General features: G+C 46.4%; 1 protein-coding gene across 3 annotated transcripts in view; it reads left to right on the plus strand.

Moving 5' to 3' along the window:
* The window catches only part of IGSF3 (immunoglobulin superfamily member 3), a 109,609-nt gene extending 88,756 nt beyond the window's left edge, over positions 1-20,853 (plus strand). For all 3 annotated transcript variants that reach the window (XM_061121064.1, XM_061121067.1, XM_061121065.1), the window contains 4 exons: positions 6,827-7,237; positions 10,882-11,289; positions 16,581-17,063; positions 19,647-20,853. In XM_061121064.1, coding sequence (XP_060977047.1) covers positions 6,827-7,237; positions 10,882-11,289; positions 16,581-17,063; positions 19,647-19,897 — 1,553 coding nt within the window. In that variant the 3' untranslated portion in view covers positions 19,898-20,853. The remainder of the gene's footprint in view (positions 1-6,826; positions 7,238-10,881; positions 11,290-16,580; positions 17,064-19,646) is intronic.
* The last annotated feature ends 2,169 nt before the right edge of the window (positions 20,854-23,022 follow it).

Here is a 23,022-nt window from a genome sequence, read left to right on the forward strand (position 1 = left end):
TGTCACAGATCTCTAACAAAGACAGAGCCGTCTCTCTCTCCTCCTGCTCCTCTCTGCCTGTTTGCTACCCTCTGGCTGGCTGCTCACACCACTGCGCAGAAACTGCTATCTCCAGAGTTACCTGCAGCCACCTCGGTGCCACACCTGTGATTTCTCAAATTTAGTGCATCAGAGTCACCTGGAGGGCTCCTGAACCCGCAGGTCGCTAGGCTCCGGGCACAGTGTTTATGAGTCAGTGTCTTCACCCCACACGATGCTGATGTTGTGGGTCCACAGGTGATCCGAGGCCTCAGATGGAGACTCTCCAGGTACAGAAAGAGCCTTTCTCTCCAACAGGGTACAGTCCAGCTCTGGGAGCTGGGAAGTGCCTGGTGTCTGTGCAGGCATGTGGGGTGTGGGAAGGACCTGGCCTGCAGCCTCTCACCCGTCTTTCTACCTTTTCCTCCTGCTGACTCACGGTTGAGGATTAACCAAGTCCTCAGCGTCTTTTCTTTCACCTTTGTGTTTATTGTCTAATTCCATCCCATTGACTCATGCAGCGGAGTCCAAGGTTTCTCAGGCTTTCAGGTGCGTTGGAACCACCTGGGGATCTTGCTTAAAAAAAGGCAGGGTCTGGTGCGGGAGGCCCGAGGTGGGCCCTGTGTATCTGCATTTCTAACAAGCTTCCCAAGTGACATGGGTGCGGCCAGTCCACAGACAGTACTTTCCGTAGGAAGTGTGCAACTTATGATTGGCAGTTCTTGACTTAGTAGGGAGCTTTGAATGTGGGATTGAGCCCAGACACCAAAAAGAAAGGGGAATGGTGAAAACATCCTGCATGTTTATTGTATACCAGGCTCTGTGCTAATCTCTTTCTATAGAATATTGCTTTTTAATCTGCATGACATTCCTCGGAGGTGAATGCTGTGATGGTTCTCATCTTGCAGATGAAAATGCCTCCGATTCTTAAGGGGGCTGGGCTCTCCCCACCCCATGGAAGAAGGTGCTGCCGGCTGGCCGCGCATTGCCCAGGGCAGTGCTGGGTAGGATGCGAGAGTGTTCCTAATTACTGGTGCAGGCTGCCATCTCCCCTGGGCTTCAGGAAAGGTCCTTCCTGTCCTTGAGACGCGAGAGGAAATTCAGAATGTAGACGAGGAGCTGACCCCTTGCCCACCTGTCAGACATGCACCAGATTTCAAAAATGCCTCTCTTTCAAGCTTTTCGACACTTCACAATATTTTGACGTGGAAAGGAGAAAAAAAAAAAAAACAAACGCTTTGAAACATTTCTCTTCCTTGGATTCTTGTTCTCAGACCATGTGACTAGTTGAAGTTTAGTCATAGGAATACAGTTTAACATATGCAGTTACTATAGCAATGGAGGTTTCCTTAGTAACAGTTGCAAAAATAATCTGGCCCCAATTAATAATACATTTTAAATCTCTTTCTATTCTACACTGAACAACCCAGTTTTTTTGGCCAAGCACCAGATAATTCAGGTGGTGTCATTTGCTCTGATACAGATATCATTTGCATGCAGTGAATCGGGTTGGAAAGGAATGAAAAGGGAGCTGGTTGTTTCAAGTATTAGAGGCATCGGATCTGAAAAGTCGACTGGCAGGCTAACGTGAATCTAGTTTCCAGAGCTTGGGTGCTTGTTGGTGAAGCCTGCCCTGGATTCCAGCGCCCTGGAGGACTTTGTGCATTTGACAAAGGGAGAAGGCAGGAGACTGGGCTTGTTGCCCAAAAATGATGAAACCGGAAGGGTGGGGTCGTGGCCCAGGGGATTTCTCCCAGATTATTTCAATCACGTGTGTTGATGCCTTGAGAAGGTCTGTAGGTATGTGATTTCGGCTTCGTGAAGAGTGTCACCTGATTTAGCACCGGAAGACACAGCCTGAGAGTTGCTTTTGTGGTCATGGTATTGTGCATCGGACTCTGCTGTACTTAGCTTACTGAGTCCTTTCAGTCACTCAGAACCTTTGTGGCTTAGCCAGGTGTCCAGGTCACAGTTTGGGGCTTTCAAAAGTTTCAGTTGCCTTGGGGCATGGGACTTGGACCTTGATCCTGCCGTTCCACTCTAAGCCCTAAGAGAGCCAGCTGGCTGGAGCTGACAGAAGAGACCCAGGCATGACCAGTGGACTCAGTCCTGTGTCTGGATCAAGTGACTGATCGGCAGGGATGCTGGAGACAGTCCCAGGCCAACCTGCCCTGGCCTTCCCTCTGGGCAGGCTCATTGGAGGAAGCCCAGCTTGCTCTCCCTATCCAGGGTCTGTGCCTTGTCCTGAATTTCTTTCTTAGCTGATTTGGTCCTCAACACACAAAGTATAAAGAGAAGGGTGAGGGTAAAATGATGCTTTTACTTTTAGCTTCCTAAGGGAAACTCGGAATTGGGATTTTTTTCCCCCCTCTTTTTCAATAAGGGGAGGATGGTGAGTAGGGGAGGCAAAGCCAAATAAAATAATGATGAAGTGGGTGAGATCTCCAATTACCTTCATAAGATATATTTCATTAGACTGTGGCTTCTTGCCACTTTAAAGGAGAGCCCAGTAATTAATTAGGTAGGGTAGATCAGGAGAGAGGGGAAGGGGAGGCTGGAGTTGGCTCTGTTCTGTCCCATTGTTCATCATTTTCTTCTCCACCTTCTCTTCTCCCCTCCCCCAGGAAGAGCACCCCAGCATCCTCCCACCAACTGCTACCATATTTTTCCAGCTTACTCTCATTCACTCACGTATTGTCAGGTAGCATTTAACAGGAGGCTCCCTGTGTGCTGTTTTGGATCTGTCAGGAATCCTCTGTTCCTTATTAATTCCTGAACATTCAGGAATTAAGAGGAAAGGCAAGCCTTTCCCGGGGCTGAGGAATCCAGGCATTTTCCTTCATTAGTTTTTCAATACGGTGATAAGTACCCTCTTCCTTCTTATGAACCATGCAGTAAAAGTGATTGTTTACAACTCTCTCGCTTTACTATGGATCGCCTTATGTTTTGGAAGTCTGGAATTTTAATCTTTATCTTTGCTGAGAATAACTACCTTGTAAGACAGTATATATGCCCATACCATGTTGATTAAAATACCTTTGCTCCAACAGAGCTTGGGTCCCCCTGTTTGTCTTTCTTTCTTTCTCTCTCATTCTCTATTTCTGGCTGATTCCCTGGAGCGCGAAGGCCGGCTGTGTAACCCAGGGAATATTAGCCTCTTTTCTTCTTTCACTATCTCATCGTCGACTCTGGACCACCAAGTTCCGGTCCATTAAAGGACCAACAAGTGGCGCTCATTTCATTATCCTTCTGGTAAGCTATGAAATTTCTTCAAAAATACTGAATTTATTATTTCCCATATTATCAGCTCACAGCCTATACCACAAGCTGAGGTTTTTTATATAGATGGGACTAAAAACCCCAAAGCTTCATTCTGGTCTCTTAAAGATATAAAGTCTTTTATACTAATTTTCAATCTGCTCTGCCTACACCAGCTATGTAAAATCCCATACCACCAGGCTAAAGAAATCATTAGTAATTGCTCAACTTGTAGACCCCTACATCTTCGACCCATCGCACAAGGTATTAATCCTCACGGTTTGCAACCTAATGAACTATGACAAATGGATGTAACTCATTGCCCTGAACTTTCTCCATCTTCTTTCCTACACGTCTGTATCGATACAAATTCTTCTTTTATCTGGGCAACACCTCTTCACGGTGAGGCTACACAACATGTTATCACTCACTTATTAGCCTGTTTTGCTGTAATGGGAACACCTAGCTCTATTAAAACAGACAGTGGCCCTGCCTATATTTCTAGACACTTTAAACAATTTTTACAATCTTTTTCTATTAAACATATTACAGGTATTCCTTATAATCCACAGACACAAGACATAGTCGAACGAACACGTCACACACTAAAGTCACAAATAAAAAAAATTTAAAAGGGGGAATACACAGGAACACTACTGTCTTCCTTATCTAAAGCAGACTTTACTAGATTCCAACATAAGATATTTTCTAAACCCATAACTATTGTTATGGGTTAATACAGCTTTATTTAATACAGCTTTATTCATTTTAAATTTTTTAAAACCTACCACAGGGAAATGTTTTAACAAGGGCAGAAAGACATTTCGAGGAATTGAAGGACACTTCTCTTCCTCTGCCCATTTGGTACCAAGACGGGTTCAATAAAACAATGGAAATCTGGGAAATTAATCTTACAGGGATACGGATATGCTTATATTTCCCCAGATGGATCCAACAAACTCACATGGCTTTCTCCTCGGAAAAGTCGACCCAAGGGGGCCCCCGGCATTCAAAATGGAGACGAAGCAACAAGAACCTCAGGAGGAAGAAATTCCAATACGGGCCATGTTGGCTCTAAAGATCTCCAGAAAGCACCGCCCTCAGTGACATCAACCCTATGATCTCCCCACTTGGAAACAAATAAAAACTCTTACTAATCAAGTTAAAAATCTGGTTTCTCAACAGGAAATGCCTCAGAGTCCAGAAAACCTTATCATTATGCTGACCAGTGCCACCCCCCGCTCAAGCCGGATTAACAAATCAGACTTAACTGGGCTTACTTACCCAACCCCCCTTTATTACAGGTCCTAAAATGGACGGAGAAAAGACCGATCCTATCAACCAATGACTCCACCCATATGCCCCATCCCTGGAACCCTCACACCCTGGGGAGGAGGGAAAACTAATTAACATTTCTTTAAACTCCAATACTTTGGCCACCTCATGTGAAGAGTTGACTCATTGGAAAAGACCCTGATGCTGGGAGGGATTGGGAGCAGAAGAAGGGGATGACAGAAGATGAGATGGCTGGATGGCATCACCGACTCGATGGACATGAATTTGAGTAAACTCCGGGAGTTGGTGATGGACAGGGAGGCCTGGCGTGCTGCGATTCATGGGGTCGCAAAGAGTCGGACACGACTGAGCGACTGGACTGAACTGAACTGAGGCTTTGAAGTCCTTCCATTGTGCCTGGGCTCAAGGAAATTATGCATAAATGTCAGCCGACAAACTTGGGTTTTTGTCCTGCCTCCAAAAGAAGACCTTCGGGCTTTGCTTGGGTTGTTTACTGTGAACCATGTTCACACTACTGAAACTTTAGGGAAAGAACAAAAAATATTATGTAAAGGGTTACTCATGAAAAATTACCATGACAAAGGACTTCTTGGCTGGCTTGACAGTGGAATGGCACCCTCCCCCCCAATTGTCCTCGATAAACAAATTGGGCCTGAGCAATGGGACACATGGAAACTTGCTGCCAATGCCGAAGAACTTGGAACTTAGACCGGACATTTCACGGGGACCAGTCGTGGTCATAGTAACTATTTCTTTCGCTATAATCAGTCATATTTTATACACTGTGTCCCACTTCCTTTTGTTATAGTCATAGGAAATTTACAATTTAATAAAACTTTACATTCTGTAACTTGTATTAATTGCCAATTTTGTGTTATTTCTATTCATTTCAATCATAGTACCTACAACTGGGAACAAATCAAATTTCATTTACATGATAATGCCTCTCTGAATGTACAGTTACTGCAAAAGAAAATCTTTAAAACTTTTTCCAAATGTCTGCCCTCTTCCACTAATTTGGAAACTTTAGCTGAACAAATTATGTGGGCTAGACCCATGAGGATGGTTTCAAAGTATTACCCACAGCATTGGGTCTGGAACTGTAACTTTGGTGATTGTCTTGATAATTATATTTGTTGTTTATCATCGCCTTTCTATAAGGTTGGCTAATACTAACCAAACCCATTTGGTCAGGACCTTTTTTTTTTTACAAATATAATAAAATAGGGGGAATTGTCAGGTAGCATTTAACAGGAGGCTCCGTGTGTGCTGTTTTGGATCTGTCAGGAATCCTCTGTTCCTTATTAATTCCCGAACATTCAGGAATTAAGAGGAAAGGCAAGCCTTTCCTGGGGCTGAGGAATCCAGGCATTTTCCTTCATTAGTTTTTCAATACGGTGATAAGTACCCTCTTCCTTCTTATGAACCATGCAGTAAAAGTGATTGTTTACAACTCTCTCTCTTTAATATGGATCGCCTTATGTTTTGGAAGTCTGGAATTTTAATCTTTATCTTTGCTGAGAATAACTACCTTGTAAGACAGTATATATGCCCACACCGTGTTGATTAAAATACCTTTGCTCCATCAGAGCTTGGGTCCCCCTGTTTGTCTTTCTTTCTTTCTCTCTCTTTCTCTATTTCTGGCTGATTCTCTGGAGCGCGAAGGCCGGCTGTGTAACCCAGGGAATATTAGCCTCTTTTCTTCTTTCACTATCTCATCATCGACTCCGTACCACCAGGTTCTGGTCCATTAAAGGGCCAAAAATGTATCCCAGAAAACATTGAGTGAGTGAGTGCTCTCCGAAGCCCAAATCTGGGGGTGCAGTGATGGGACCGTCTCCAGGCAGGACCATCTTACTCTTCAGAGTACCCCTACCTTTAGCCTCACGAGGGACACGGAGCGGGCATACTCTAAACAATATGAGTAGTTGGAAGCTGTTAAACTTCAGCAGGAAAATGCTATGGGCAGGTGTGTTTACCAAATCTCCCTGGAGGCTCTGTGATGGGGTTAGCAGCCAGGAGACCAGAAGAGAGTGAGGACCTGAGCTGGGGGCGAGGCAAGGCAGAGGCTGTTTGGGATGAGATGGGGTCTGTGCTGCTGTTCTTAGGCCAAGCCATGCTTTGAGAGAAGCCCATCAATGTTGGGTCCTGTAGGAACTGTGCTGGACGGGGAACCTGGAGGCGGGACCTAGGACAGGCCACGTTTCCAGGAGTATGTGGTGATTCTGCTAAAGCGCCCCCTTTTGCTTTGCAGTGACAAAGTTGCAGGTGAGCAAATCAAAGCGGACCCTCACCCTGGTGGAAAACAGGCCCATCCAGCTGAACTGCTCAGTCAAGTCCCAGACCAGCCAGAACTCCCACTTCGCTGTGCTCTGGTATGTCCACAAGCCCTCGGACGCCGACGGCAAGCTCATCCTCAAAACCACCCACAACTCTGCCTTTGAGTACGGCACCTATGCCGAGGAGGAGGGCCTGAGAGCCAGGCTGCAGTTTGAGAGGCACGTGTCCGGGGGTCTGTTCAGCCTCACTGTCCAGAGAGCCGAGGTCAGCGACAGCGGCAGCTACTACTGCCATGTGGAAGAGTGGCTGCTGAGCCCCAACTATGCCTGGTACAAGCTGGCAGAGGAGGTTTCTGGGCGTACAGAGGTCACTGTGAAGCAGCCAGGTAAGAGCAGGCATGCAGGCAGCCCGGGCAGTGGGCTGAGCACAGAGAGACTGCCTGGGGGTGGCAGGGCTCTGCAGGGTTCATGCTGGACGTACGCGTGGCACAGAGTGTCATCCTGGGGCACTGCGGGCCCACCCACTTTACATGGGTCCTGGTACTGATGGCATTCTGGTACAGAGAAGCATTCTCGACTCTGCTGTTGTGGACAGCATCTTCACCAGGGAAAAGCCTGAGGGACGGCTGGGAGTCACCAGGTGCGGCAAGGCAGGGTCCCCGGTGTGCCTGGATCTCGGGCTGGTGCCAGCTCCATCCATACCCAGGATTCCTGCCTGGAAGGCATTTTCTGGTTTCCTTCATCTGCTTCCCCCTTCTTCCTTTTCACCCAGTCCCAGCCCAGGAATGAGCCCTTCCTGTCTGAACCGAATCAGATCCTGTAAGTGTGGCCTTTATCCTGTTTATATTCTGCTCCCTGGTAGCCGTGTCTGACCTCTGCAGGCAGGGAGCGCTGACTGCCTCCGCTCTACTTGATTCCACTTTTGAGTGGCCCTGGTCCTTAGAAAGTCCCCTTCCCTGTAATTTCCCTCTCAGGGGTTAGGTCTGCCCCAGAACAACCCAAGATTAGTCTGAGTCATACCCTTTCACATATGTGAAGGGATCCCCTTCTCCTTGTTGAAAAGTTCTAGTTCTTTGAGCTTCTCACATAACGTGGCCTTAAGCTCCCTCTCCATCCCTCATTCCTGCGTGCTCTATAGTTCATTGTTACACTGCCTGTGCTTCCCTGGGCTGTGGGATGCTCTGTTGCCACCCTATGCCTTTGCGTATGCTGCTGTCTCCTGGAGGCCACCTCCCCTGACGCTTCTCCCCTGTCTTTACCCCACTCCTAAAGACACCTCTTCCAGGAAGCCTTCTTCCTGGAAGAAGCCTTCCCTGGTTTCTCCTATGTCACCAGGGGTTCCATAGCAAATGCATAGTATAATAATTGTTTTCATTTCTTCTCCACTATACTGTAAGCACTTAGAGGACAGGTGCTGTGCCTTTGGATCTCCAGCCACTGGCATGACACCCTCAGTAAATAGTGGTTGAATAAGAAATGAATGGTTGCTTTCCCTGACACCCCAGGGCCTTTGTACTTGTTATTCTCTTACCCTAGAACATGTTAACCATAGATGTCCATCTATCTCATTTTTCCTCAGAGAGGCATTCCTAGCTCATTTTAACTAAAATGGCCCCCTAATCCCTCATTGGAAAAGGCCCTGATGCTGGGAAAGATTGAGGGCAGGGGGAGAAGGGGACGACAAAGGTTGAGATGGTTGGATGGCATCACTGACACAATGGACATGAGTTTGAGCAAACTCATGTTTGCACATGAAACATGAGACAGTGAAGGACAGGGAATCCCGGTGTGCTGCAGAACATGGGATCGCAAAGAGTCGGACACGACTTAGCAGCTGAACAACAGCAGCAATCTCTCCTTGTCTCCTTTCTCCAGCCTCTTCACAGCACGTCTCCACTTGGAACAGCTCTTTGTATATAAGTCATTATGAACTACCTGTTCGTATGTGGACATTCGTTTATCATCAGTTATTATGTGTTACTTGTTCACTATTTATATATTCAGAGTCACCAGGCAGGAAGCCCCATGAGTCAGCACAGGTCCTGTTTTCCTCACCGTGCTATTCTCACGGCTTGTCTCCCAGGAGACCTCCGTAAAAGTTTGTTCTGGAAGCAAATGGAAGCAGATGCAGAAGTCCAGATGTGGCCTGGCCCAGGCTGAATGCCATGGGGCTGGTGCCCTCCTTTCCTCAGGATATTGCATCTCTCATGCCACCCCAACCCTGGGATTCTCATCTGCCTCATGCTCCTCGCCTTCTGAGGCATAAAACGGGAAGCTCCGGTCTAAATGATTCCTGTTGGTATTTCCAGTGACCTACGCCCTGCCTTCAGGCCAGTCCCTGGGGCTTTTGAGAACTGAAGATTGCCATTAGGCCCACAGATGTTCTCTTGGGTTTCTGTTCTTTGTGTCTGTTTTCAGTTCTGACCATTTTCCCCGTGGGGAGGTCATGTTCACCCCTCCCCCACCACGTGTTTCCTCTTAGTCATCATTCCGCCTTTCCCTTTTCTCATTTGTGCTGAAACTGAGAAGTTCTTGGTAGAGCCTAAATTTATCAAGGGAATTTCCCTGTTGGGGATTACAGACTCTCAGCAGCAAGCTAACTGGGGCACAAGGGCTGGAAGGATCCTTGTCAAAACACAACTAGTGAAATCTCTGTTTATGGGGAATATTAACACTATAAACAGAAAACTCACAGGACACAGATTAAAACAACACATTCCCCTTTTTCAGTTGAGATTAAAAAAATTTTTTTTTTTTTGGTGTGGACCATTTTTGAAGTCTTTATTGAATTTGTTACAGTGTTGTTTTTGTTGTTTGCATTCTTGTTGTTCGGTCGTGAGGCATGTGAGTCTTAGCTCCTAAACCAGGGATTGAACCTGCACTCCCTGCACTGGAAGGTGAAATATTTACCACTGGACCACCAGGGAAGTCCCCAGTTGAGATTTTTAGTTTATATGTTTTTTTTTTCCACTCCCTTACTTCTTCGAGTACCCCCTACCCCCTTTAATAAGAAAGCATACACTCATAGAACTTTTGGAAAATACTAAAAAAGCACAAAGGAGAAAATAATCTTTCCACTCTGAGACAACCAGAGTATGTATATATTTTCAGAGATTGGTTATTTAAAATATAATCTCAGTTTTTTTTAAGTTTTTTGAACTTTTATTACAAAAGTGGAATAAAACGTGCACTATAAAATATTGTGACAATGTCGAAGTGGGAAAGTGAAAAGTGAAAGTTCCTCCCTGTCCCTGACTCAGGAGGTGTTCTTTCCAGGGCCTTCTGTGCATTTACAGTTTCATAGCTTTTTAACCTCTCTAGTCCAGAGAGGCTCTTTGGGCCCTTTGGAAATTGCAAGGATGCCATCAAAGCATACCATGTTTAATGACCTTTTTCTCTGGAGAACAATCAGATTGGCTGAGATTTCAAACCACCATCAATATCAGTCTTGTCTTTACTGATGTTAGATCAGTTCTGCTCCTATCTTGAGAGGAAACCCTTATGGTTTTTTGGTTTTTGTTTTTTTGGTAGAGAAAGTAAGAACTGCAGTTCTTAGGACCAACTGGTGTACATATTAAACTGGCTTTCCCCTGCTATTCTTCTGAGGTTGATGGCTCAGCATATTCTAGCCATAATGTGGTCAGTTTTAAAAATTTGCTGTAACTTCCAGCAGGGTTCTCACCATGCCTTTTCCACCTCTGCCCTGCCGCCCCTCCAGCTGGCCACGCTCCTCATGCTCTGCTGTCAGTTGGACATGGAGTCATCTACTGTGCGTGCCTGTCCTCTCCTAAGCATCTGAATCTATGAGTGTTATAAATCAGGGGGCAGCTGCTACTGTAACACCAAACTCCTTGAAACTCGGGAACTCAGACCCATGATCAAGAACTCAGAGTGTTCGGGGCGCACGCTCGAGCATGCTGCTGTCCTCCTGTCTTTGGAAGAAGGCATGCACTCACGTCTGCTGGGAAGGGTTGCGTGCAAGTGACTCGTTGTTTCCCTGTTGGCGACATCTCTTTCCTCACCTTTGCAGACAGCCGCCTGAAGCTCAGCCAAGCGCAGGGCAACCTGTCGGTCCTGGAGACGCGGCAGGTGCAGCTGGAGTGCGTGGTCCTGAACCGCACGAGCGCGGCCTCGCAGCTGCTGCTGGAGTGGTTTGTGTGGAAGCCCAACCAGCCAGAGCGGGAGACCGTGGCCCGCCTGAGCCGCGACGCCACCTTCCACTACGGAGAGCAGGCGGCCAAGAACAACCTGAAGGGCCGGCTGCACTTGGAGAGCCCGTCCCCCGGCGTGTACCGGCTCTTCATCCAGAACGTGGCCGTGCAGGACAGCGGCACCTACAGCTGCCGTGTGGAGGAGTGGTTGCCCAGCCCCAGTGGCACGTGGTACAAACGGGCCGAGGACACCGCCGGCCAGACGGCTGTTCGCGTCACTCGCCCAGGTGAGGGTTAAGCTCCCCAGGCCTCCCCTCCCTTCGGTGCTTCCCCTCTGACTGTGCTATTTTCTGCGCTGCGTAACATTAATTTCAAAAGGAACCCACTGTTAATTAAATTAATACAATTAATTAGTTACTTGCAGTTAAATGTATGAGCATTTATGGTTTACATTTGCATTCACAAGTGTCTGAGATCTTTTTTTTTCCCCTAGTGAGTGAAAAACTGCACATCTGGCTTTGGCCTAAGGTGATTCCATTTCTTAACTAGAATAACATTTCTCACTTATTCCAGAGCCTGGAATATTTTTTTAAATTTATTTTTAATTGGAGGATAATTGCTTTACAATATTGTGTTGGCTTCTGCCATACAACAGTGTGTCTCAGCCATGGGTATACATATGTTCCCTCCCTCTTGAACCCTCCTCCTACCCGCCACCCATTCCTCCCCTCTAGGTTGTCACTGGCTTGAGCTCCCGGTGTTATATAGCAATTTCCCATTAGCTTATCTGTTTTATATATGGTAATGTATGTTCAATGTTACTCTCTCAATTCGTTCTACCCTCTTATTTCCCCGCTGTGTCCGAAGTCTGTTCTCTAGGTCCCATCTCTACTTCTGCCCTGCAAATAGGTTCATCAGTGCCATTTTTCTAGATTCCATATATGTGTGTTAATATATAATACTTGTTTTTCTCTTTCTGACTTACTTCATTTGAGTCAGTTCTGGTGAAGTGGATCAATCTAGAGCCTGTTATACAGAGTAGTGCTCAGCTGCTTCAGTTGTGTCCGACTCTTGTGACCCCATGGACTGTAGTCCACCAGGCTTCTCTGTCCATGGGATTTTCCAGGCAAGAATACTGGAGTGGGGTGCCATTTTCTTTTCCAGGGGATCTTCCCGACCCAGGGATCTAACCCTCATTGTAGGCAGTCTCCTGCATGGCAAGTGGATTCTTTACTTATTGAGCCACAGGGAAGCCCAGATACAGAGTAGAATATTTTCTTTCCAAGGAATACATTCAGATTCAGACAATTGGCAAAAATCTTGAAACAGTATAATTTTGTGGTTCTGAAAATTCAGTTTGTGGATTTTCAGTGGAAAAGAATTGATTCACATGATTTAAATAGAAAATGAAGTAGCTGCAGCCTTTACACTCTCACTTCCTAATAATTTTATTGGTGCTAATGACTATTCTGTGCAGCCTCATGCTTTTCTTTATTGTTGGTTCTAAAGTATCCAAATGTGCATAATTACTGGGTAGAATTATTGTTCCATATTCAAACACATAATTAAAGCAAAGATGTGTAGGATTCCTGTGTCCTCTGAAACACCATGTCATCACTCATCCCTGTCAGACCACAGGTCAATTAAGGACAGTCCCCTGAAGGACATGGGACAGAAATGCACTGGGACCTGTATCCAGAGGAATGTTTTGTCCTTTGTTCTGAGCATCCCAGGGTTCTGTTTGTGGTCACTGGTGCCGATGGAAGCTTTCATAATGTTTTCACATCTAAGTAGAGCAGCTCTTTTTGTTGGTGGAATCCTGGAGCCTCACGGTTATGCCCGCCCCACACATCATGGCACACACTTCAGCGAGCAGATACAGCCTTTGTTACAGGAGAGGGACATTATCTCTGTCCTCCTGTCTTACCTAAGCTGGAGAGGGAATTGCCTCTACTTTGAGACGTATCTCCCATGGGCTTTCTTCCCCTTTCCCCCTTGCCTTGAATGTGCTGCATGTCTTTCCCCAAAGACAAATGGTAGATAGAGCAGCTGAACACCGTCTCCCTCCTCCTCCCACCCATTTTGTAGATCCCCACATGAGGCCCCAGGCAGCGTGGGAGGAGGCAGCCAGCTGCATCCCTCCCAGCCACAGGGGGGCGGTTCATGTTCAGTCCTCGGAGGGCCCTGAGTGTAGGTTTTACTCTGGAGAGAACCGAAGCCTAAAGAGAAGTGTCAGCACTGCCAGTGTGTCGAGCAGACCGAGTGGTTGGTCCCCAGGTGTCCTTGGGTGCTCACAGTGTGGCCCCTAAATCTGCAGCCTCGAGTCTGCCTCCTGTTTAGCCAGTTGAGTAGCCCGGATCAACCAGCTGTCTGCCTGCCTGCCTCCCTTCCTTCTCTGATTATATAAGGTGATCATACTAATAACAAAGCGTTTGGAAAACAGAAAAATACAGTTTTGAAATAAAAAATTATCTGTAGGGACTTTCTTGGCAGTCCAGTGGTTAAGTCTCCAAGGTTCTACTGCAGGGGGCGCTGGTTCGATACCTGGTGGGGGAACTGAGATCCTGTCCTGTGGTGTGGCCAAGAAGAAAAGGCTGTAATTTCACTGTCTGTATATCTTCATGGACTTCCCTGGTGGCTCAGTGGTAAGGAACCTGCCTGCCGAGGCAGAAGATGCAGGTTCAATCCCTGGGTTGGGAAAATCCTCTGGAGAAAGAAATGGCAACCCACTCCAATATTCTTGCCTGGAGAATTCCATTGACAGACGAGCCTGGTGGGCTACAGACCATGGGGTCTCAAAGAGTCAGACACAACTTAGCAAGTAAACAACAACATATCTTCATATTCCCTCTGTGTCTCTCTCTCTAAATGAAGTCAGCATCTTACTGTTTTATGTGATTCCCTACTCCCCCCAGCATTCTTCTGTGAGCCTTTCCCCATGTCATTGAAAGCATTTCATGACCACCATTTTTATTGTTTGCCTAAGATTCTTTATGTAGATGCACCTCAGAGCTTTTTCTTCTGATATAAGTTGAACATATAGAAGACTGGCAATAAAAGAGCTCTAAGAGTTGAGTTAAGAATCTCCTTGCATTGCTTATGAAATATGGAAACTGAAGGAACTCAGGGTGGGACCATCGCTGAATAGATTCGTAGTTGTGTTTGGTTCACCAGAGGAGAGGGGAAACCACATTCCTCCCCGACAGGGGGCACTACAGACCAGAATCACTGGTCTAGGTCACAGCCTGGAACTATCAGCATGACCTCTGGGAGGGGCAGGGACAAACTTTTTTCTTATAGCTTAAACATGGGAAAGTAAGGAAAGAGTGTTAAAGGCTGACCAGGGAGATGGTTCCGCCTCTTCTAGAAGGGGACAGATGCAGAAAACCAAATTGGTAGAGAGGGATGTTAAGGAGACTGGGCTTGTGGGAGGGTGAAAATTAATTTTATTCAAAAAACTTGTGTTGAGTGATTAACGTAGACAAGGTACTTGAGTATTAGTCCCCTCCAGGCTCCTCTGTCCATGGGATTCTCCAGGCAAAATACTAGAGTGGGTCGCCATTCTCTTCTCCAGGGGATCTTCCCGACCCAGGGATCAAACCTGGGTCTCCTGCATTGCAGGTAGATTCTTTACCTTCTGAGCTACCAGGGAAGCCCCTTGAAGGGGCTCTGAAAAGTTGTGAGCCTTAGACTAGAAGACAGAAAGGGAGACTAGATGGAAGAGGCCCTTCTGGGGAACTGAATGTTCACAGCCCCTGACCACCTTGCCGGGATGGGTCCAATGCCTCACTCGGGCCAGCACAGCCTTTCTCTGTTGGCACATCAGCTGTGTTCCCTGGAGGGATAAGCTGATGAGTGAGACCCCTTGAGTTGCCTGCAAACCGATTTCCTGTCCTGCCACTTTCTGCCCTCTGGCCTCTCCAGCATCACCATCATCACCCCCCCCACCCCGCCCCCCAACTCATCCCTGGTGATAGCTGGGTTTATGCACCATGCCCACCACCTATAGCTGGTTCCTAAGCTTTGTGTTCAGTGGTGCACACGAGATTCTAGATGTGCGGAGGGGAATGTGGAGGGGCAAGGAAGTGGCGGCAACCAGCTTTGTATATTCACCTGCAAGCCAATTCAGTGAATTCATTGAAAGCCCAGGACAGTACTTGGGAAAGGCTCCTATTTGGTTGTCATCCAAGTAGAATCCGATTCGGTCTATTTTTGTTGATGCTACATTGGCATCTTGCATGAACATTTCATAAACAGAGCCAAAGGGAGGAGGTAGGAAGTGAATTACTTGTTTAGAACCTACTCTAGAGAGTCCAAACCTGCAAAAGAAACAGATAGAGCCGTCTGGTGGCATCTGTGGGATATGACTGACTTGTTCAGTCATCTCTCAGTGGTTGGACTGCATCTCCCACCTCCACTGAGAGGACACTGTCCACGTTCTCCTCCTGGGGATTCCATACTTGGGGTAAGGAGCCCTTTCAGGTTTATTGTCTGTTGCTTGGCTTCAATCCTCGGAGAATGTTTACCTCCTTGGGTTTCCTGTGCTGTAGCCAACAACCAACATGCACACAGTTTAAATTCAAAAGCTGCTAAGGGGGTGAATTCATTTCCAAGGGCCACCATAACAGAGTAGCACAAACTTTGTAGCTTCAGACAACAGAAATCTGTTCTCTCATAGTTGTGGAGGTTGGAAAGGTGAAATCAAGGCATTATCAGGGCTCTGCTCCTGAAGGGAAAAGTCCTTCCTTGTCACTTTCAGCTTCTCATGGCCCTGTGTTCCCTGGCTTGTGGCTACATCATTCCAGTCTGTCTCTGCCTTTCTATGTCCTTCTCCATGTGTTTCTGTGTGCCCTCTTCTCTCCTGATATGTAGGCCTGCCCCAAATCAGTTATGAGCGCATCTTCACTAAGTATATCTGCAAAGACCCTATTTCCAATTAAGGAAATTCAGAGAATCCAGGTGGACAATGACTTTGGGCGGAACACTATTCAACCACTACAAGGGGTCACAGTGAAAAATGTGCCGCTCTCCCTCTGGACTCCTATAAGCATCCATGTTACCAGCTCCTTGTGAATTCTTCCACAGGTATTCCAAGCAAATATAAACAGAATAAAACGTATTTTCTATTTTCTTCCATGGGGCTTCCCAGGTGGTGCTAGTGGTAAAGAAACCTACCTGCCAGTGCAGGAGATTCAAGAGAGTGCGGGTGTGATCCCTGGGTCAGGAAGATCCCCCTGGAGCAGGAAAAGGCAACTCACTGCAGTATTCTTGCTTGGGAAATCCCATGGACAGAGGAGCCTGGCAGGCTACAGTCCGTGGGGTCACAAAGAGTCAGACACAATTGAGCATCTGAGCATGCACACATTTTCTTCTGCAGAGAGATATGTGGAGTACACAGTGTTCTGTACTCTTAACAATTTTTCTTGAATTTCCTTCCTCCTCTCTGTATACAATGCCCCTGCATTCCTTTCAATAGATGCATGGAACTCTTTTGTATGTGACTGTATTCCTAGAACATATTTAATGGTGGACACTTAGTTGTTTTGAGCAGAAATTAAAACAGCCTCGTCTCCCCCAGATGCTGCCCTGCAGGTGGACACAGTGGTCCCCAATGCCACAGTGTTCGAGAAGGCAGCTTTCCAGCTGGACTGTAGCATCGTGTCTCGCTCCAGCCAGGACTCCCGCTTTGCCGTGGCCTGGTACTCCCTGAGGACTAAAGTTGGAGGAAAAAGGGGTAGCCCTGGCCCAGAAGATGGGGAGGAGGAGGACGAGGAAGTGGAGGTGGATGAAGAGCAGGAAGAGGACCCCACAGAGCGGACCACCCTGCTGAGTGTGGGCGCAGATGCCGTCTTTGGCCCAGAGGGCAGCCCCTGGGAGGGCAGGCTTCGCTTCCAGATGCTTTCCCCGCTCCTCTACCGGCTCACCGTGCTGCAGGCCAGCCCCCAGGACTCGGGTAACTACTCCTGCCGCGTGGAGGAGTGGCTTCCCAGCCCTCAAAAGGAGTGGTACCGGCTGACCGAGGAGGAGTCGGCCCCCGTCGGCATCCACGTTCTGGACATGAGTAAGTTTTTTCAGTTTCCAGGGGAAGGGGTCACTGTCGATTCTAGCTGTCTGGAAGAAAAATCAGAGCTTGATGGGGGACTGCTCAGCAGTTTTCTTGCCTGTTACGGGCAAGAAACAACGATTTGACATACCAGTTTAGTAACTGACTCTTGATTGACCTAGCCAAAAAAAAAAAAAAAAATGGGGATAGGAATTAAAGCGATCACATACTCTCTAATCTTTATAATAAAGTTGATGCTACATCTGATTAAATTTTAGTTAGATTTCATTATATGTGTATATATTTGATGAGGGTGAAAGAGGAGAATGAAAAAGTTGGCTTAAAACTCAACATTCAAAAAGCTAAGATCATGGTATCTGGTCCCATCACTTCATGGTAAGTAGATGGGGGAAAAGGGGAAACAGTGACAGATTTTATCTTCTTGGGCTCCAAAACCACTACAGACAGTGACTGCAGCAACGAAATTAAAAGACGCTTGCTCCTTGGAAGAAAAGCTGACAAACCTAGACAGTGTGTTAAAAAGCAGAGACATCACTTTGCTGATGAAAGTCCGTATAGTCAAAACTACGGTTTTTCCAGTAGTCATGTATGGATGAGAGAAAAAGCTCTGATTTTTCTTGGACCGTAAAGAAGGCTGAGTGCCGAAGAATTGATGCTTTTGAACTGTGGCGCTGGAAAAGACTCAAATTGAGAGTCCCTTTGACAGCAAGAAGATCAAACCAGTCAATCCTGAAGGAAGTCAACCCTGAATATTCATTGGAAGGACTGATGCTGAAGCTGAAGCTCCAATACTTTGGCCACCTGATGTGAAGAACTGACTCATTGGAAAAGACCCTGATGTTCGGAAAGACTGAAGCCAGGAGGAGAAGGGGGCAGCAGAGGATGAAATGGTTAGATAGCATCACTGACTCAATAGACATGAGTTTTTGCACAAACTCCACGAGATAGTGAAGGACAGGGAAGCCTCTGTGCTGCAGTTCATGGAGTTGCAGAGTCAGACATGACTTAGCAACTGAACAACAACAACCATGTACAGGTATATTGTTAGATGTTACCTTGTGACTCATTAGGATATCCAAGTTAGTCTCTTTTTAGCAAATCAGCAACATAAGGGGAAGAAGAAACGAAAATGAAGTCTAAGTACCTCACTGCCTTCTTGCTTTTTCTCAAGTTCCTGGGTCATTTTTATTTTGGAGGGTGAGGTGGAGGATTAAGTGGATTTTGCAAGATTAGTTGGGAAGACCAGCCTAGAAGGGCAGTGATGTTACAGGACATCTGGTAAGAGCTTAGCAGCAGTTCTATTATCCAGCAGCTGTTGCTACAGAATGGTCCAGAACTCAACATTTCCATTATACTGACCTGAATTATTGGTTCTAATGAGGAACTCTTTTGAGTGAGCTTCTGTCAAAATATGGAACTGATCAACCTAAAATGGTGTTTGTTACAGTAGAATTAGCCTGTGATGTAGAAGTTAAAAAACAGGCTAGAAATTTCAGCTTTTTTCCCTAGCATGACATTGTATCAGATAATTCTGAGTTTCGTCAGATAATTTTGAGTTTCATCAGCTTTTTCTTTTCTTTGATAACTTCCTGTTTATTAGATAGAAGTTATGAAATTGAGGTTTCATTGGTCAAAAGTGGCTGATATCACCAATCTCATATACTTTGGAAATCTGATACATGTAAGTGTGTATTACATTTTCTTAATAATGATGAACAGCAGCTATTCAGTAGAAAGGAAAAAAAAAAAAAAACCACCCAACCCCCTGAATCATACTTTAGACCCTCTGAAGATCCGCTGAATAACCCACTGTCCAAAAGTACAAGGGAAAGTGTTTAGACTGTATTTTATCTGCCCACTGTGGCTATCCAAATTTAGTAAGCTTTATAGAACACAGAGATCATCCAGTAGCCTTATTTTACAGAGAAAATGCAGTCTCCTAGAGCCCAGGCTCCAGTCCAGAGCAGTCCTTGATGGGGTGGGAATTGTGAGGTTTCATTCTCCTCTGTATCCAGGAACAACTAACACTGCATTCTGTGCAGCCACAGATACACTGCAGACATGTGTAAGTGGGCCATAATGACTTTTTAATTGGTAACATTAATCAAATAACCATCATTTCTGGTAAAACAGCTCTCAGAAGCTGGTAGGTAGAGAATGTGTTCTATCCCAAAGAGGGACATTGGCAGCAGAACCAAATGCAAAGTGACATGTAAAATAGAACCAACAAGGAGATTCAAGCTGAAGCGGAGCTAGCGTCTTCACCATCTCAGATACAGTTGAGCTCACAATCAGTAAATTACACTTTCTCATGTGGCTTTCCAAGTGGTAATACTGACTCACAGTGGGAAATGGAGGCCTGGCTTTGTTCGAACTTCCAACTATGAATTCAAAGAGACACGAGTGTGAGAACAAGAGTACATGGGTCGTCCGCCCTCCATTAGCGGCAAGAGGGGAAAGATAGCGTGGGTATGGGAGTTCTGCCACGTCACTTCTGTGGATCTGGGTGGGGTCTTCAGGACTGAGCAACCGTCCAGGTTCTCAGCTCTCATGTCTTGTCTCCCTGTCTGTCCTTTTCAGGTTCCACTCTGCAGTCCATCATCTGCTCCAACGACGCACTCTTCTACTTTGTCTTCTTCTACCCTTTCCCCATCTTTGGCATCCTTATCATCACCATCCTGCTGGTGCGCTTCAAGAGCCGGAACTCCAGCAAGAACTCCGAGGGGAAGAATGGGGTGCCCCTGTTGTGGATCAAGGAACCACACCTCAACTACTCCCCCACTTGCCTGGAGCCCCCCGTGCTCAGCATCCACCCAGGAGCCATAGACTAAGGGGCCTTCAGGTGATCAGAAACCACGGAGGAGCTGAGGCTCTCCTCGCTGCATCTTGCTCTACCACCAGAGAGCGGACAGCACCCGACCTGTGGGGCGCTCTCGCAGAACACAGTCAGACTTCAGAAGTGTTCCGAGTCGCCCATCTGTCTGAGGCAGACTGCCTCTAGGTGGCAGTCTTGGTCGGTTAGCTATTTTCGAGCAGATGGCGCCATCCTGCCAGTTAGGTTTCTTGTTTTTGTTTTTGGTAATGTGGTGAGTAGCTCCCGGTGCCACGTCTACTCGCTGGTTTATATAGTATTCTCAGATATAGATGTTACAGGGGTTCTTATTCTTTGTAAGGGACTCTTTTTCAATCCCTTTGGTTTACCCTTTTTGGATTCCATGATGTTGTGGATGAATTACTCTGAAATACAACTGATGGCAAAAGGAAGGACAGACTTTATAGCGCGAAGGACTCTCTTCCAAGGCTTTTTTCATTTTTGCACACTTGAAAATGCCACCCATGGATCAAAATATACTCCAAATTTTTTACTTCCTTAACGAGACTTGAAAATTATGTGTAGTATGGGCCCAATTTGTATCTTATCTTTTCCCTCAGCTGGAGTTGTTGGAACCACTTTGTAGTCAAGATGAAAGCATTGAATTTAGCTTCAAAGAACTGTGTATGTACAAGATAAATCCTGCGTATAAACCCCACTAGGAGTAGATAGTGCCCAGCCCAGCCTATCTGTCTGGGGGGGCAATAGGCTTCATCCTATCCTTGCCAAAAAATAAGCAGACTTGGTTGGAGAACAAGTCAGAAGCTCTGAACAGTACACACTTTGCAGGTTAAAGTGGGCAGAAGGTTACTTTTAGCAGCTACTGACTTTCAGATTGATCAAAGTCAGCAATTAGTGAAAGAAGGAAATAAGGCTGGTTGTTGGCTTGGTCTGTTCTGCAAGGGCAGTCTCTGATAACTGCCCAACTGTTAGGTGGGCATTTGTTTCCAGGTGCTTTATCAAACTCTTAAGGGCAAGTGGCCAGTGAGCCTGGAAAGGGGCCAGCAACTGAGCTGAATACACGGGGCCCAAGCAGCCACCACATCCACCATCGGAAGGCACGGGGCCGGCTGACGGCTTAGGTTCATGAACACTGGGACAGTAGCCAGCAGTGATTTCCAGAGCCTGGCATTGGAGAACAGGGAGGAATAACTACCTCCCTGGAGGTATGAAGACTACGTTTTCCTTCTTCCTTCTGACCACATCTTTCTCAAAGATATTGATGTCTTTCTTCTTCGCCATTTGACCTGCATCTCACTGCCATAAGAATATCTGCCCAGGGGAAGCCCAGATGCAGCCCTTTGTGATCCTTATGGATTACCCCATCTCAGCAGAACGTGATCACATGCATGGACTTTGTACCCTCCCTTTTCTTATATCTTATTTGTGGCTTTAGGTGATTTGGTTGGTTGTTGTTGACTTTTTATTTGGATGACCCTTAAAGCCTGGTGAAGCCAATGTCACCTGTTATTTTTCACTTGTTGGGCAAGATCCTGGGCTCCAGAGCATCCTCAGTTGCAAGTGCTTCCTTTTGCTCACTCCATGAAGATGTTTTTGTTTTTTTTTTTTTTTCGCCTGGCTTCCTCATACTTTGCTGGCCACAAGTGCCGTCTCCCTTCCTTATGAACTTGCAGCTTGAATCCCAAGGGAGAACCTACTTGGAAAAAGTGTCCAGGATTCTGGAACTAAATCTAACCTGAGAGATTAGTGTGGATCCCAATCCTGAGGCTGAACAGATGCCAGGGGAGGCTGTGGGATTCCAGGCCACGTGGATGCTGATCCTTACCTGGGTGCTTGGCAGGTGCTTTGATGTGTCATAGCCAAGGGGAAGCAATGCCGTTGCCTGGCTGTTTTCTGAAGGGCTTACATAGGCTGCGTTCTCTCCCTCCCTGATACACCAGTCCTCTCCCGCGACTCTGTGTAGGCACCACCACCTTAATCCCACCAATGCCTCACATGCTCATCCCCGTTTCTTGTGCTGCATCAACGCTATAGAGGTACAGAACAGGCGCAGTGGTGAGGAAATAAGATGGCCTTTGGCTCCATTTCTTCAGGTCGGGGTGTGGGCTTTCGATGGGAAATTGCTGGCCCCGCATTTATAGACTGAGTCAACATGAGAAGATGATGTACTTTCCATCCGTCTGAATGGAAAGATGCTGGAGGGCTGGCTGGAACTGGGACATGTAATGAAGACTTGAGTTTGAATAGGTTTACGGAAAAAAGAAAAGCCAGTGCTGCACATAAGTAAGTGAAGCACTTGCAGGAGATTTGAAAGGAAAAAAGAAACCGAAGCCAGTATTTTAATAATTGTCTTTTTTTTTTCTTGTGCATTTTCTATTGGGCCGGGGGTACCATCAAAGGGTGAGCTTTTCTGCTTTCTATGAAAATCCCAAGGACCTTCTCTTTTGGCCATTTCTGTGGATATGTGGCATCTGCTGAGTGGTAATGCTGGCCTCCAGTGGCTGGGAGACCTCATTGCAAGTTGCCTACAGGAGAGACCCAGAGAGGAACGGCCAACAGTTCTGTTGACTTATCTGCATCTACAATATTGTATTAATAAAAACCAACACTGTGCTAGGCCCATTCCAGGACATGGCTGTGACCACACCCTCTTTCCCTAGGGGGTTTCTGTAGCAAGTTTTCATGTTTTTTTTCCAAACAATGGTTTCTCTGCGTTTACTGTTGAAGAAAAAAAAAAGTAGGGTAGACAGACTACCCATGCATGATGTAGAGAGCTGTTGATTTGTTTTTTGTTTGTTTTTTTAAAAGAAAACTATTTGTAAGATGTTGCACTAAAATGTTTTATATACACTTCAGAGACCTGTAGTAAATTATGTTGAAAATATGGCTGTTTATATTGACTGAGTCCACTGTCCTTCTTTCTCTTCACTTAATCAGCCACTCTTGGCTCTGGAACTGTGCCCTGGGGGCCTGGAGTTCTGCCCCTGATATTGGCTTGCTAAACTCAGGGTTTGTGAATTGTGGCCTTTATTATCACACCCCACCCCCAGCCCAAGTGGCACCTTTGTATACAGGATAAAAAGCAACCCTTCCTCAAGACACTTTACTGTCGGCTGCTAAAAA

This window comes from Dama dama, chromosome 20 (genome assembly GCF_033118175.1).
Source record: "Dama dama isolate Ldn47 chromosome 20, ASM3311817v1, whole genome shotgun sequence".
Classification (NCBI taxonomy): domain Eukaryota; kingdom Metazoa; phylum Chordata; class Mammalia; order Artiodactyla; family Cervidae; genus Dama; species Dama dama.